Raw genomic sequence first — 15,469 nt, 5'->3', positions numbered from 1 at the left:
TATTTTCACCCCTTGAAAACGCATCCTATTTTATGCTTTTGGGGTGCAGATGCACCCCCTAACAGGCACATAGAAAAAATCAGGAATATTCCGATTTTCATCCTGTGGGGTGCAACTGCACCCCCTAATATTTTAGTAGCAAATTAGAGAAACCTCCTGTTTTACTCTTTGGGGTGCAAATGCACCCCATCTTTACATCACTAGTTTCTATACATTTTATACTATTTTGACTTATTACTGAATAGAGACAAAACTCCACCAACTTATTCGGCAACATATTCAAAAATTATCTGGCAACTTATTAGAATTATTCACCACTTCCTGTTCCTGGATTCCTCCTTTTCTCTTAACACCATTCAAAACACAAGGCTGACCTGACTTTCAATCTAACAACATCCTGATTAGGTAAGTAAATACCATTTTTAAAGTATGATTCTAAGCTTTGTTTTACCACTTAATATACTTTACAAAATCTAGATCTTATCAAAATGTAAGCTTTAACTGATTCCTGTAAATATGAAGATCCCAAAAATGTAAAGCTATAATCTAGATCTACATTGTTTTGTCACTCACCATTGTTATTTGTAATGCTGTCAAACCCTATACTATAAAAACTGTTGAAAATCATTAGTATACACATGCTTTATAATTTATAATACATATTGATACCATTAATTGCAATTCTGTCAAAACATATAAAAACTGTTGGAAAACTTTAGTATCCATGCTTTATAATTTATAATACATATATCATCATCATCTTTTAAATTGCAAATGCTTGTATCCAGATCTAATAGATTTATTAAAACCTTGAAATGTGTTATCTATTCTTGCAGGGCATGTTTATGATTATAAAGATAAATGGCAAGTTCTAGGACTAATCTGTTTGAGCGCTTCGACAATGAACAAGAGGAATTGGTATACACTGAGCTTCAGCCTGTTGCCCAACAACCAAGTTCTTCATCTGATGTTGGTGGTGATATGGATGAATTACTGGATGATATGGGAGAAAGCAGAGATGGTGAGTTGGTTTTTTTGTGTGCTTATTTTCATTGACACTATAGCAGATTTTACTTTATAACGAGAGGAAGTACAATTTTCAGTGTATCAATCCTGCATTTTATTTCAAAATTCCCTTGATTTATTATTATGATGATGTCATAGATGTCCTGAATGGTGTGAATAATGATTGAAGGTTTCGATTGTCAGGCTTAATTGCATTTAAATCACGATTCTACCGTGTGCAGTTTTCATCTAGAGATATGTAACTGTGATGCGTCTCGAGCAGCACCACAACTAATCTCTAGGTGAAATCTGCAACAGTCAGTTCAAAACTGACACATGTTCTTAGATTAGAGTTTGGTTCTGGTGAAACCTAATCTTGTCGTTAAGGGGTAAAGGATATGATGAGGAGAAGGATCAATATAAAAGCAATACTAATAATATACATTTCACCAATTTTCATCAGATCCAGATATCAATTGGACTCCAGATGATGATGAACTTGAAGCTGATGACAATGCACACTCATCCGATGAAAGGAGCGACGGGGAGGAATATCCCGAGATCCTGAACCAATCAGACCCAGAAATAGAAGTTGACGAAGAAGAGGAAGACAGTGATGAAACTCATTTGGGTAATTCTGTATCATTGCCAGCATCTAGCAATGTAGTTTTGAGCAAAAAGGGGGATATTATGTGGAGTAAGGTACCGGTGTCCCAGGTTGGGAGAACACCTACAAGAAATGTTTTTAGGCCTCCCAAGTCCAACGTAAGACATCCGGCAAAGATAGATTCAATTGTGTCAGCCTTTAAGATGATTTTCACTGCACAAATAATTAGTGATATTGTGAAGATGACAAACTTAGAAGGAACAAGAAATGAAGGTGTGCAGTGGAAGAATGTAGATGTTATAGAAATGACAGCATTGCTAGGCCTTTTTATTCATTTGGGTGCGAGAAAGCTTGGTCTTCTAGCAGTGGCAAAGATATGGAGAGGAGCTTCGGCAGACAATGTTGCAATATGCACAATGAGCATGAAACGATTTGTAAAACTCTGCATCAACTTGCGCTTTGATGATAAAAGGACACATGCTATCAGGCGAGTTAGGGATATATTTTCACCAATTAGGGATCTCATGAACAAAATCAACAAGAATTTGCAACTTTCATACATTCCCTCAGACTGCGTAACTATAGATGAACAGCTTGTTCCGTGGAGAGGACGGTGCCCATTCTTGCAATACTTACGAGCAAGCCAGATAAGTATGGGATGAAACTCTTTCACATATGTGACAGCAAAACAGCTTACCCTCTCCAAATGATACCGTACCTGGGTAAACATGGAGAAAGGAAAACAAACCTTGGGAGGGAGACTGTAAAGGAACTGGTAGATCCTTACCATAAAACTGGCAGGAACGTTACATGTGACAATTTTTTTTACTGATTTAGAATTAGCAGAGCACTTGTCTAGAAGAGGTTTGTCAATAGTGGGGACAGTCAGGAGAAATAAGTCATTTCTACCATCATCGTTTCAGACAGGAAAAGAACTTGAGAAATTTGACAGTGCCTTCCTATTCAAAGATGGTGCAAGCATTGTGGCACACACAATCTAACCACAAGAAACATGTTGTTGTACTGAGTACGATGCATCATTCTCCTGACATCGACCAAGGAACGAAAAAGAAGCCAGTGATGGTGAGATATTATAATAAAACCAAAGGAGGAGTCGACACATTTGACTACATGTGCCACAGTTTTTCTTGTAAAAGGAAATCAAGAAGATGGCCCATGGTCCAGTTTTACAACTTGCTGGATACAGCAGCTGTGGCAGCCCATATTTTATACAAGACTGTTCATCCAGAAGACACCAAATCATACAATGACAGGGGCCATTTCAACGAACTGTTAGCAAAGGAACTTCTTTTTGAACATTTGACAAGAAGAATGACAATGTCGAAAACAACAAGACGGGTGAAATTATCATATGAAATAATAAAGATGGAATGGAATCTCAATGATGAAAGAGAATCAGCAACAAGACCTGAGATTGAAGGACAGAGAAAGAGGAAAGCATCAAGCCAAGGAAGATGTGAAATGTGTCCGAGGAAGAAGGACAGAAAAATAAGGGAAACTTGTTCAAAATGTAAGGCATTTGCTTGCAAAGACCACAGTAAAAGCTACAAAGTGTGTGACCATTGTGCAGAATAGATTTGTACAGTGTAAGTATAGGTCGATAGCAAGATTGAGATGGTGAGGAAAATTTTAACAATAAGTATGAGTACATGTCATATGGTATTGTGCTGACAGCGATAGATGACAAGAAATTGGAAATACAATGATTGATGTTTTATTTTGATTTGTTCTACTGTATAGAATTGAGTGTACTGTAGGTACATGTTTGAACCTTTTTGTTTTTAGTTTGAAAGTTTTCAATGAAATTCAATAATTAAACCCACTAATTTGTTTGTTTTTCGATTTCCAAATAAAACGATTGATTGCCTATTGCTAGTCAAAAATATTGTCCTTCATTCTATTTCAAAATTGTGAAAACACAGTGGAACACTGACAAATGACTATATATCTAACAATACAAACATGCTGTACCTACTCACTTATCATCTTGGAAATTACATATGGTGTGCATTAGCAGCATAAAAAAAATATAATTGACAAACTCATATATGACTAAATAAAATAGAGCTTTTATATAGCACGATATCCACCGAGGTGCTCAAAGCGCTTTACAAGGGGTCCCAGACCAACAGCAACACACAACATAAGACGAGACAAGCAGCCTGTTAGGCGCGATACAATTTTGGTGAGGACAAGGACCGGCCAGTGTACTTGGTTTTACACATGAGTGGGGTGTGGAAAATGTGTGTAAAGACCATTTCCCAAGGAGTCAACTTTGCACCGCCAGAGCGGGATTCGAACCCCTGACCTTCCGATCACGAGTCGTAGCGTCTACCACTACCACTAGACTACAAACCCACACACTATACATGTGTATATATATATATATATATGGATTCAAACTCACGCAGTATAAGAACATTACATACAATCTAACACAAATATATACAGGCAGTTTATAAAAAATGTGGGCCTTCTTTATTGAAAATCACATAAATTACAATTAGTAATGCATAACTTGTGACGATAAGAAGAAATCCATATTTAGCCATGGTCAGAGGCCTATATTTTGGTTATTCTGCCAATTAGGTGTGGGCAACCTTGAGTACATATCAAAAAGTATCTTATTTATAATAATCTACACCAGAAAATGGTAATTTATATGGCCAGTTGCTATTCTACTATAGACAAATACATGGGGTGCATATGCACCCAAAGGATGAAATAGGAGGTTTCTCGTTATTTTCTCTTTGTTTATTAGGGGGTGCAATTGCACCCCAAAAGCGTAAAATCTCAAATTCCATGGGAGGTCTTCTGGTGTGAGTAAACGATGCACGTGAGAGGTGTAAAATTTGGGGAGGTGATTTAAGGGGTCAATTTAGGAAAAGTCACAAAATTTCAGGTTTATAGGTCAAAAATTGTAGATTTTAGAGCCAAAAAACATAGCATTGGGGTGCGTTTGCACCCCAGAGGTGAAAATAGGGTTAAAAAAACGAGTTTCACCTTACAGTGAGCCTATCGGCCGCCATTGGATTGGAATCAAAGTGCATTTACACATCTCGCACCCGCTACGGAACAATTTTTGAGCACCAATTATTACTGCACTTTCACTTCACTTATGCAAAATCATAAATCATGCACTATTGTATATCAAGATCTAGATAGTGACATTTCTTCCGCCTCCGCAATCTTTTTCTGAAGAAACTTTTGTTAAAAAAACGGTCTTTTATGACAAGAAATCCATTGAATGATGATTGACATGGACGGTTTCAAACATAACTTTTGAAATTCAACGATTGTCGAGTACCGAATGTTTTTGGTTTTTTTAAATATATATCTAGCTGCATCTCCCAATCTAAACTGCTTATGGCTTATGACGGTAGGCGTTAAGTTTCTTTTTCTTTCTATCTAAATGTATGGTGGACAACTTAAACTTCAACTTTAAAGGAGCTAAATGTCAGTTCCACTTCCATCGGCCCACCTCTCTCGTCTCAGTCTCCGACTCTGATCTGTCTCTCGCTCTTCTATTTCTATTAGAAGTAGAAGTAGACTATGTCTATGTAGAGAGGTGGGCCTTTGGCCTACCAACCTCCGCTGAACGTCCAACTCGCCTTGAGCATGCATTCACGTAAAATATAAAGATTTTTTAAAAAAACCTACCCCTGTTTCAAAAACTAGCATCTTTCAACTTTCTAAGAAACATTTTGATTTTTCAGAACTTTAGTTCGTTAAAAAATATCGGCCAATCTGATCCGTTGAGTCGAATGAAAACGAAATTTTGTTGTTTACACGGTTCAAAGGAAATGCCGTAAATAAGCTTTCATAGACTTCCTGTGTTGTTTTTACAGTGTCACGTGACCGTTTTGAGAAATTTGTCGTCTGCTACAAATAATTAGACCGGTAGGGGGTAGATATTTTCGTTGGAGCAGGGAAAAAGTGAGTATTATTTCTTGTACTTGTAGAGAGGCCTAGGGTCCAACAGCAGTCAAGTTGATTGAATGAAAGAAAAAAGGCCTTTTTTATCCGCCGCCACCACCACCTTGAAAGAGGGGGGGGGGGGTGCATGCCGACGAAAGGGAGACGTGTCGCTTAGTGACCTTGGTGACGTAGAGCATCTCAAGGATGCTGGCAGTTGCAGGTGTTCTTAACCCCTTAACGGCGAAGCTAATTTTTTGCTTTTAGATAATAGTTTGCTTTTATCTTTATCATTGTTAACGGGGAATACAGTGTTTCCTCCAAGAGAGCAGTCAGACTATCGCAACTCGGACTTCAAATGTCTATAATCGTTTTGCCGTTACTTGTCTTTTGATGATAGAAGATTTGGTGTTAGGTCAAAGATCGAACTAAAAGGTTGCATTGCTACTGGGTTTGCTCTCCAACCCCCCCCCCCCCCCTCTTCTTTTTTTTTTTTTTCACCTTAGTATTGTTGATTGCTATTTCCTTTTTTATGATTAGCAAGTGCCGCAGGAGTCTCACAGGATGCAGGAGTACTGCAATTAAGAGGAGAGAGAGAGAGAGAGAGAGAGAGAGAGAGAGAGAGAGAGAGAGAGAGAGAGAGAGAGAGAGAGAGAGAGAGAGAGAGAGAGGAGAGAGAGAGAGAGAGAGAGAGAGGAGAGAGAGAGAGAGAGGAGAGGAGAGGGGGGGGGGGGAATGGGGGGGGGGGGGGGGGGGATAGTAAGGGGGAATGGGAAAAGATGAAAGAAACAATGGGTTGCCTGATGACGTAGATCAAAGGATTGTTACAGCGGTGTTCACGGTGCGTACTTCGTGAAATTTTAACCTTTTACAGTGACACTGATTTTTTTCTCCAGATTGCTTATGCAAAATAAATCGTTTCCACCAAGAGAGCAGTAGTAAGAGTATATTTCGACTCGGGCTTCAATTAAACTATAAATCGCAAAGCTTGTCTTTTAATAACATTAAGACTATGATCTGGAGTTTGGGGAGTGTAAGATGGAATCTCGCCATTAATGGTTATAATTGTTTTGATTTAAAAAAAAAATAACACAGACACACACACACGAGCGCGCGCGGTCACGACAGCGAGAACCATCTACTGCTTGTGTTGCAACGGTAAACCAGTTTACGTGTACGTAGATCCTGAGGCTAGATGCCCCGTTACCGTGTACGTAGGCACTCCAAAAAAAAAAAAAAAAGAAAGAGACACACACACAGTCTCGCATCCGCTACGAACTAATTTTGCAAACCAATTTTTACTGCACTAATGCACCAAATTGCATACCTATCCAGGGACACTTTTTTCCGTATCTTTTTCTCAATAAACTTTTTAAAAAACCTTTGTTTTGTTTGCACGGCACCAGACGTAACAGACGGAAACACACGATTTCGCGAGGAATGAATAGGCACTTTGATAACTCCAGTCCAGTGGCCGCCGATAGGCTCACTGTAAGGGGAAACTCGTTTTTTGGAACTTTATTTTTGACCCTTTACTGTGTTGGTCACCATGGCGTTATTTGTGAACCTATGTGAAAAGGGCACAAAACAAGCTTTCTAACGGTGTATTTCATTCTCAATTCCTGATTGTATTTCTCAGAAAATTTATGTAATAAAAATTTATAAATTTTTGAATTATAACAACTTTTAAAATTATGGATACATTTTAATTATACTTCATACATCGATAGACAATTAATTGAAGAATATCTCTGCCAAATTTCATAAAAATTGACATACTCGCTCATTATTTTATTTTTCCCGCCACCAACCCCACTTTTTAGGACAAAAACCTCATATTTTTTTCCATTTTCGTTTATCAATTTTTTCCATACTTTCCATACATGAAAATGATTTATATGAAAATAAAGCTTATTTTCTGACCTTTAAAATGATATCTAACACTTGCCATTTATTTTTTAATTGAAACAAAATTACTGAAAACATAGACCTGTAAATGAGCTCTATAAAAATTGACTGAAACTCTTCGACAAACTGAAGATTCAATTATTTTTTTAAAAATAAGGGCATCATTGGAGAGGAGAGTGATAAATACAATATATCAAAATAGTGGGTGTTATTTCTTACTGGAAGTATGACTGCCATAATTTGATGTAGAAGGAATGCTTAATAAGCATGTCATTCATATAGGTAAAGATGACTTCATCAAAGTCATATTCCTGCCTCTGGAATTTTTTTGACATAGAAAAATAATCACCATTATCATCTTTAACTTCTAGCCATGACCAATTGAATTTATTCCTCACGGGACTCACATCTTTATCGATGCTCGACAAGTCTGAATTGCGATCCACGAACAGCTCAGCCATTGTGAGAACATTAGAATAATGTAGCAATGAGCAAACTTGATTTTGAATCAGTAAATGACAGAGAAAAAAAAAACTAAAATAAATATGACTTCAGGCCAATACACTGAATTATTAAGTAGAAGTGAATTATCAAGAAGAAACTTCGGCAGGCGTAGCGGAAAAATTCAAAGAATCGAAATGAAGGTAAATCGCCACAAAACAGCAAGCTCGCTTGGGCTTGAGCAAAACAATGCCAGAAAACGGGAATTAATTAGGCTACTTACCATTGTTCCTTATAATCAGGTACTCAATCAGTGAAGAAACGGTCAACCAGTTTGTTTACAACGTGAGGCAATCGAAATGTGCTTGTAGCAATCTATCCTAACTTTCGATTTGAAGATGTCTACATAACGGACTTGCGGCATTCGCAATTTACTTTATCATAGTTTTGAGACTCCCCAGGTCATCATCATCATTGCCTTTTTCACCCTGGGTCAGGGTATAGGCCACAGACAAACAGTTTCCATCCTTCTCTATCCTGAGCCAACTTTTTTATCTCATTCCAGGTCTTACCACTTCTCTGTATATCAGCTTCTTTAATTCTTCTCCATGTTCCTCGTGGCCTTCCCCTTGATCTTCTGCCCTGAGGGTTCCAGTCCAATACTTTCTTTGTTATAGTTGAGTCATTCTTTCTAAGCGTGTGTCCAATCCACCTCCATCGTCTTCTTCCTATATCCTCTCCCACTGGTTTCTGCTGTGTTCTTTTCCATACTTCTTCATTTTTTATTCTATCCATCCATTTTATTCTGAGTAGCTTACGCATGCACCTGTTTACGAAAATCTGTACCCTCCTTATACATGCCTGTGATGCGTTCCAAGTTTCACATCCATACAGTAGGACAGACTTCACGTTTGAGTTGAAAAGTCTTAGCTTTAGTTGAAGGGAGATATCTTTAGTTCTCCAAACTCTGTTCAAAGATGTGAATGCAGCCTGTGCCTTTCCTATTCGTGCTTTCACCTCTGCTTCCGTGCCTCCATCCTTGTCAATTATACTTCCGAGATAGCAGAAAGTGTCTATATCTTCGAGTTCCTGATCTTTTACTTTGATCTGCTCCCTTTGGCGCGTACCTATCCTCAAGACCTTTGACTTTGCAGGGTGAATTCTTAGACCAATTGATTCCGAGAGGCTGTTTATAATTGTGGTTTTTGCTTGCATCTGGTCCTGGGTGTGGGACAAAAGAGCCAGATCATCTGCAAAATCCAGATCATCCAACTGTGTCCAGGGGGTCCACTGTATCCCATTTCTTCTCCTTTGGAGGTTTCCTTCATTAGCCAATCAATGGCAAGGATGAACAGGAATGGAGAGAGCAAGCATCCCTGCTTGACACCAGTCTTAATTTCAAAGCTGTCAGTAAGCTGATCTTCATGTATAACCCTGCAACTTGATCCTTCATACATTTCCTTAATGAGGTTTACTATCTTTTCAGGGAGTCCATAATGTGCCAGAATTTTCCACAATGTTGCTCTGTCAATACTGTCGAAAGCCTTCTCGTAATCCAGAAAGTTGACAATAAGAGGAGAGTTCCATTCTATAGACTGTTCCACTATGACTCGCAGAGAGGCAATCTGGTCGGTGGTTGAACGGTTTTTCCGAAAACCTGCCTGTTCGTCCCGCAGTTTAGCATCTGTTGCATTCTTAATTCTCTCTAAAATAATACGGTTGAAAACCTTTCCTGGGATAGAAAGAAGAGTGATGCCTCGGTAATTATTACAATTACTGAGGTCCCTTTCTTTGGAAGCTTGATAAGATGTCCTTCCTTCCAATCCTTTGGGAATATCCCGTCATTCCAGATTCTCTCAAATAGTGGGTGCAGGGCCTCAGCATTTATTTCCGCATCAACTTTTAGAGCCTCCGGTGGAATCTGGTCTGGTCCAGCAGCTTTCCCCTTTTCATCTTGTTAATGGCACCCACAATCTCTGCTATCGATGGTGGATCACAGCTAATTGGTAGCTCATTCCTTGCAGGCAAAATTTCTGGCTGGTTGTCTGGTGGTGGTCTGTTCAGAAGGCAGTTGAAATGTTCCTCCATCGTTCAGATTGAGCCTCTTTTCCAAAAATAGTTTTCCCATCTTTGTCTTTGACTGGTACCTCTGGTTTCCCATATTTTCCAGCAAGTGTCTTGGTAGTTTGATAAAGGATCCTCATGTGTCCTCCAGTCGCTGCTGCTTCTGCTTTCTCTGCAAGTCTGTTCATGAATGCTTCCTTGTCTTTCTTCACAGATCTTTTGACTTCCTTAGCTATGGCTCGATACTGCTCTTGTGCATCCAGTCTTGAAGCCCTTGTTCGGCTTGCATTCACTTGTTCCTTCCTTGTTCTCCTCTTTTCAATAAGGTCCAAGGTGGTTGGACTTATCCATTCTTTATGTTCCGATTTCTTTACCCCCAATACCTCGTGGCAAGTTGTTATGTAGACTTCCTTGATCTTTGCCCAATGTGACTCTACATCTATGTCCTCCTCGAGCTCAGTAAGAGGTTGGAATCTATTACTCAACTGTAGTTTGAATTCCTCATTCTTTTCCCCATCAAGTGCATTCACCTCGAATTTTCTTCTTGTATGTGATCTGGCCCGTGTTTTCTGAGTCGGAGCTTAAGCTTTGCCAATAGCAGGTGGTGGTCTGATCCAACATCTGCCCCTCTCCGTACTGTCACATCTTCCAATGAACGTCTGAATCTACGAGAGATACAAAAATGATCAATCTGATTCTCTGTCATACCATCTGGTGAGACCCAAGTTGCTTTGTGGATCCTCTTATGGGGGAACACTGATCCTCCAATCACCAAACTGTTGAATGCACAGAAATTTGCAAATCTCTCACCATTATCATTCATTTCTCCCATGCCATGACGTCCCATGATACCTTCATAGCCTACGTTATCCTGTCCCACTTTTGCATTAGCATCTCCCATCAATATGTTGATGTCTTTCCTTGGCAACTTGTCAATGACTTGTTGTAGCAGACCATAAAATGTATCTTTGTCCTCATCTGTTGCATCATTTGTTGGGGCATAGATCTGTACAATGTTCATGCTGATCTTCTTACTCCGTGTTGTAAAGGACGCCATGATGATCCTTTCTCCGCATTGTTCCCATCCTCTCAGTGACTTCTGGGCAAACTTGCTTAGAATTATTCCTACTCCCTGTGTATGAATCCCGTCCCCTCTCCTGAATATAAAATCTTCTCCCCAGACTTGAGGTGTTTCTGTCCGGATTGTATCCAGTGGGTTTCGCTTACTCCAAGTATATGCAGCCTGTATTTTCTCATCTCAGTCACAACTTGAGAGCTTTTTCCTGCTTCATACATGGTGCGAACGTTCCACGACGCAATTCGAAGCTGCTTGTTTGGCGAAGACGTCATCGGGTCAGCAGAGTCCTTTCGGCTTTGTCTGTTGTCCTTCATAAATTCTGTAATTCCAGAAACTCTTCGGTCGCCCAAGCTAAAAAAAGGATTTGGTTTGTCTGTCTGTGTTTCTGTAACGGTTTGAGTTTAACGGAAAGGGGTGTTAACCCTTTGCCAACCCCCAACCTGGAGGACCAGGTGACTCAAAGATGGGGGAATCACACACCATTAGTCGCCTTTTACGACACGCTGGCTTGGCGTTGGGCTATTCTTGACCCTCTCAGTTGAGGACCCCGGACACCACACGGGGAACTCCCCAGGTAAATGTGGTCAATTTTGGCTTAGATGAAACAGTGAAATTTATCGCTCAGTGGCTCAGTTAAAATTGGCTACAGTTGGGATCACGATGGTTTGGAAAGTGAAAAAATAATTTAACGAAGGATGTGTGAAAATACCCAGGGAAGTGTTCAGACACGCCTTTTATAAAAAGCGTCGCTTTGTCTTGGCAATATATACATCGTTAATATAAACGGTCCCCATGAGCTATGCGTAGCGCTGTGGAACACTCCTAATTATTTTACGGTCATTTGACTACAATTTGTGAATTCTTTCTTTTTTTATTTCTTTCTTTCCTTTTTTAAATATTTGAATTTGACAAATTGACTGATTTCAGTTAATTGACTGAGAATTTACAGGTCTAAAAACAATAATATCTATCACATAGCCAAAGCGGGTTTCGCCAAGACCAAAGCACATAGGACGTTGTATGGACACATAAATGGTTGGCAGCAAAGGCACTCAAAGAAAACATATCCATAACAATAACCGGAATCGATATGTCCGCAGCTTTTGATACGATCGACAGAGGAAAACTTTTGGAGAAACTAACAGACATAGTAGACGAAGACGAGCTCCGAATAATCAGATTTCTCCTCAGCAACACAAAGATACAACCAAGGATATACGGGGCCACAAAACAGACGCAGTTCGAAAGTAACATCGGGACCCCCAAGGAGATAGTCTGAGCCCGTTTCTGTTCACAATATACTTAGAACACGCTCTGAAAGAAGTTCGAAAAGTCATTCCAAAACCAAGGACTCATATTGAGAATGCAATCCCTAGAGAAATCGCCTATGCAGATGATGTCGATTTTATTGGATCAACACCAGCAAATATAGACATCATACAAAATACCCTCATGAAATATAACCTCCAAGTCAATGCCAATAAAACCGAATTTACAACAATATCGAGGAACAAAGAGGAATGGAAAAGAACAAAGAAAGTCGGCTCACTAATTGGAGACACCGAGGATGTACAAAGAAGAAAACAGCTATCAAACGCCGCACTCAGTAAACTCACCAATGTATGGATTAGAGGTGACAAAATAAAGAAAAAAACCAAACTGAAACTGTACCGTGCTCTTGTAAAACCGGTACTTCTGTATAACTGCGGCACTTGGGCGTTGACAAAATCCGAAGAAGAACATTTTGGATGCCTTCCATCGCACACAGCTAAGAAGGGTATTGGACATCAAATACCCAAAAAAGATCTCAAATGAATCACTCTATAAGATCACAAAAGAAAGACCAATCTCCCTTGACATTTCACAACAACGATGGCAACTTTTCGGTCACATACTACGCAGGGACAAAAACATACCAGCTAACCAAGCCATGTCGGGATACTTCCAAAAACACGGGAACCTTTTCAGAGGAAGACCAATCACAACACTCCCTGTGATCCTAAACAAAAACCTCACAACACTTGGACAAAGCATTAGTCTCATAACGGCAGGGGACCTTGAAAATCTGAGAACCCTAGCAGAGGACTGGCAATATTGGAGACACCTCACACAGGAAATACTGGAAACAGCCAAGGCGACCCGATCTTTCGGTCGAGACGCGAAAGGCATCTAAGTCAAGTAAGTCAAGTCAATAAGTGGGCCATGTTGACTGCAAGACTCAAAATTTCCCGATCGCCGCGAGATGCTGGTTTTGAGGCAGCAGTGAGATCACAGATTCTCTCTGAATAGTTAGGCACTTTGATAAAATTTTCAAACTCAAAATATCTTGATTTGACTCAGTCAGGGGGATGGGACTTGAAAAAAACATAAAATTTGATACCTTATTTGTTTCTCTACGACCTACGGTTCCAGAGTTATTTATATTTTTCTATTGAAATTTTTAATCAATTTTACAGAGAGAATCTGTGATCTCACTGCTGCCTCAAAACCAGCATCTCGCATCGAACGGGAAATTTTGAGTTTTACAGTCAACATGGCCCACTTATTGTTTTCAGTAATTTTGTTTCAATTAAAAAATAAATGGCAAGTGTTAGGTATCATTTTAATGGTCAGGAAATAAGCTTTATTTTCATATAAATAATTTTCATGGATGGAAAGTATGGAAAAAATTAAGGATAAATGAAAATGGAAAAAATATGAGGTTTTTATCCTAAAAAGTGGGGTTGATGGCGGAAAAAATAAAATAATGAGCGAGTGTATCAATTTTGATGAAATTTGGCAGAGATATTCTTCAATTAATTGTCTCTCGATGTACGAAGTATAATTAAAATGGATCCATAATTTTAAAAGTTCTTATAATTCAAAAATTTATAAATTTTTATTACATAAGCTTTTTGAGAAATACAATCAGGAATTAAGAATGAAATACACCGTTACTAAGTTAGAAAGCTTGTTTTGTGCCCTTTATAATGATACCAACGTTAGTCACATAGGTTCACAAATAATGCCATGGTGACCAAAACAGTAAAGGGTCAAAAATAAAGTTCCAAAAAACGAGTTTCACCTTACAGTGGGTAATACTGTCCCCAGTCCTTTGTTTCCAGTGCGGCCGTATTGGATGGCCAGATGTTCCAGGCATTCATTGCCATATCCGGGTGGCCAGATTCTGCCAAAAAATGAAAGTTTCGCAAATAAATTTAAGAGAGAAAAAATTGCCATATTTGTAGCCAATTCAGTAACATACAACTTACCTGACAAGAGGAAGAGTGGTCTTGGAGATTTAATTAAAGGGGGGGGGGGGGGGGGGGGGGGGAAACCAACCAACCATGATTGTAAACAATTACAACCTGGCAAATGGAATCCAATATGGCCGCACTGTAAACAAAGGACTGGGGACCGAAAGGACTGGGGACCGCACTGGTTCAGTATTACCTTACAGTGAGCCTATCGGCGGCCACTGGACTGGAGTTATCAAAGTGCCTAGATAGTATAGTTGACAAAAAATTTCAGTAGAAAAATATAAATAACTCTGGAACCGTAGGTCGTAGAGAAACAAATAAAGTTTTATGTTTTTTCAAGCCCCATCCCCTGACTGAGTCAAATCAAGATATTTTGAGTTTGAAAATTTTATCAAAGTGCCTAGAATGAATCATGAAAATATTTAGGATATTGATATAATTTCAAACACAACTCTTGAAATTCATCAAGGATTGTCTAGTACCGAATGTTTTTTGATAGAAAACAAATGCATCTTCAAATCTAAACTGCTTTTGACGGTTAGCGGTAAGTTTTTTAAATTTATTTTTCTGTCCAAACGAATGATTTGTCCTGGTACTGGTATGGAAGAAGTATTGGTAACACCGGCGCACCTCTCTAGTTGTGATTGTGAGTACAGACCGGACTTCTCGCCTCGCACTGAATTTACCCTATTCAGACGCACCTTGTTCCTGAGAATTTCCTTATGTTGCCTTTCAATGTGAGCATCCCTTAGTTCCTCCAACTTCTCCATCTCATACTTATACTTACCAACTTCATCAAGCTGCGACTGTGATGACAAGCTGGAACCGAAACAGGGTTGCCAGATTATTTTTCAACAAAATGCCAGTGGAAGACTCAAAAAATGCCAAAACACTCAAAAAAAGGCCAAAGTCTGTTGACTCCCACCCCCACTAAGAAAACTACTCACTTTTGATAGACAATTTACTATCATATCCTGGTGGCTTGCGTGTTTTCTTTTCTTTTTTTTTTTGAATTATACTAAATTTCCTGGTGGGGTAATGAAATAATTAAGAAAAGGTGTCATTTGAAGTATAATATACAAGAAAAGAAAATGCCAAATGAAAATGCCAAATGCCAAATGATTTTTCTAATGCCAAACGGTTTTCAAAAATGCCAGATTTTTGGAATCTGGCATTTAAAATGCCAAACTG

At 39.0% G+C, this 15,469-nt stretch overlaps 2 protein-coding genes across 2 annotated transcripts in view; one reads left to right on the top strand and one right to left on the bottom strand.

Moving 5' to 3' along the window:
• Window positions 1–15,103, bottom strand: part of LOC144962271 (uncharacterized) — a gene marked incomplete at its 3' end in the record, with an annotated part of 28,535 nt that extends 13,432 nt beyond the window's left edge. Inside the window, exons 1-2 of the mRNA XM_078895175.1 lie at window positions 14,980–15,103; window positions 14,109–14,205 (exon numbers count right to left, since the gene is read on the bottom strand). Of these exons, the coding sequence (XP_078751301.1) occupies window positions 14,109–14,205; window positions 14,980–15,023 (141 nt within the window). The remainder of the gene's footprint in view (window positions 1–14,108; window positions 14,206–14,979) is intronic.
• Window positions 5–2,274, top strand: LOC144962270 (uncharacterized). The gene is made up of 2 exons (XM_078895174.1): window positions 5–1,021; window positions 1,469–2,274. Exons 1-2 carry the CDS (start codon window positions 862–864, stop codon window positions 2,272–2,274), a joined length of 966 nt encoding a protein of 321 aa, XP_078751300.1. The 5' UTR covers window positions 5–861.
• Window positions 15,104–15,469: the final 366 nt, after the last annotated feature.

This window comes from Berghia stephanieae, unplaced genomic scaffold (assembly GCF_034508935.2).
Source record: "Berghia stephanieae isolate SIO BIC M18660-M18661 unplaced genomic scaffold, UCSD_Bste_1.3 scaffold76, whole genome shotgun sequence".
Classification (NCBI taxonomy): domain Eukaryota; kingdom Metazoa; phylum Mollusca; class Gastropoda; order Nudibranchia; family Aeolidiidae; genus Berghia; species Berghia stephanieae.
This window is presented reverse-complemented; position numbering and strand designations above follow the sequence as displayed.

Coding starts and splice junctions, on each gene's coding strand:
- LOC144962270 (XM_078895174.1), top strand. CDS start 862: ATGGCAAGTTCTAGGACTAATCTGTTTGAGCGCTTCGACAATGAACAA. Junction 1,022..1,468: donor TATGGGAGAAAGCAGAGATG/GTGAGTTGGTTT, acceptor AATTTTCATCAG/ATCCAGATATCAATTGGACT.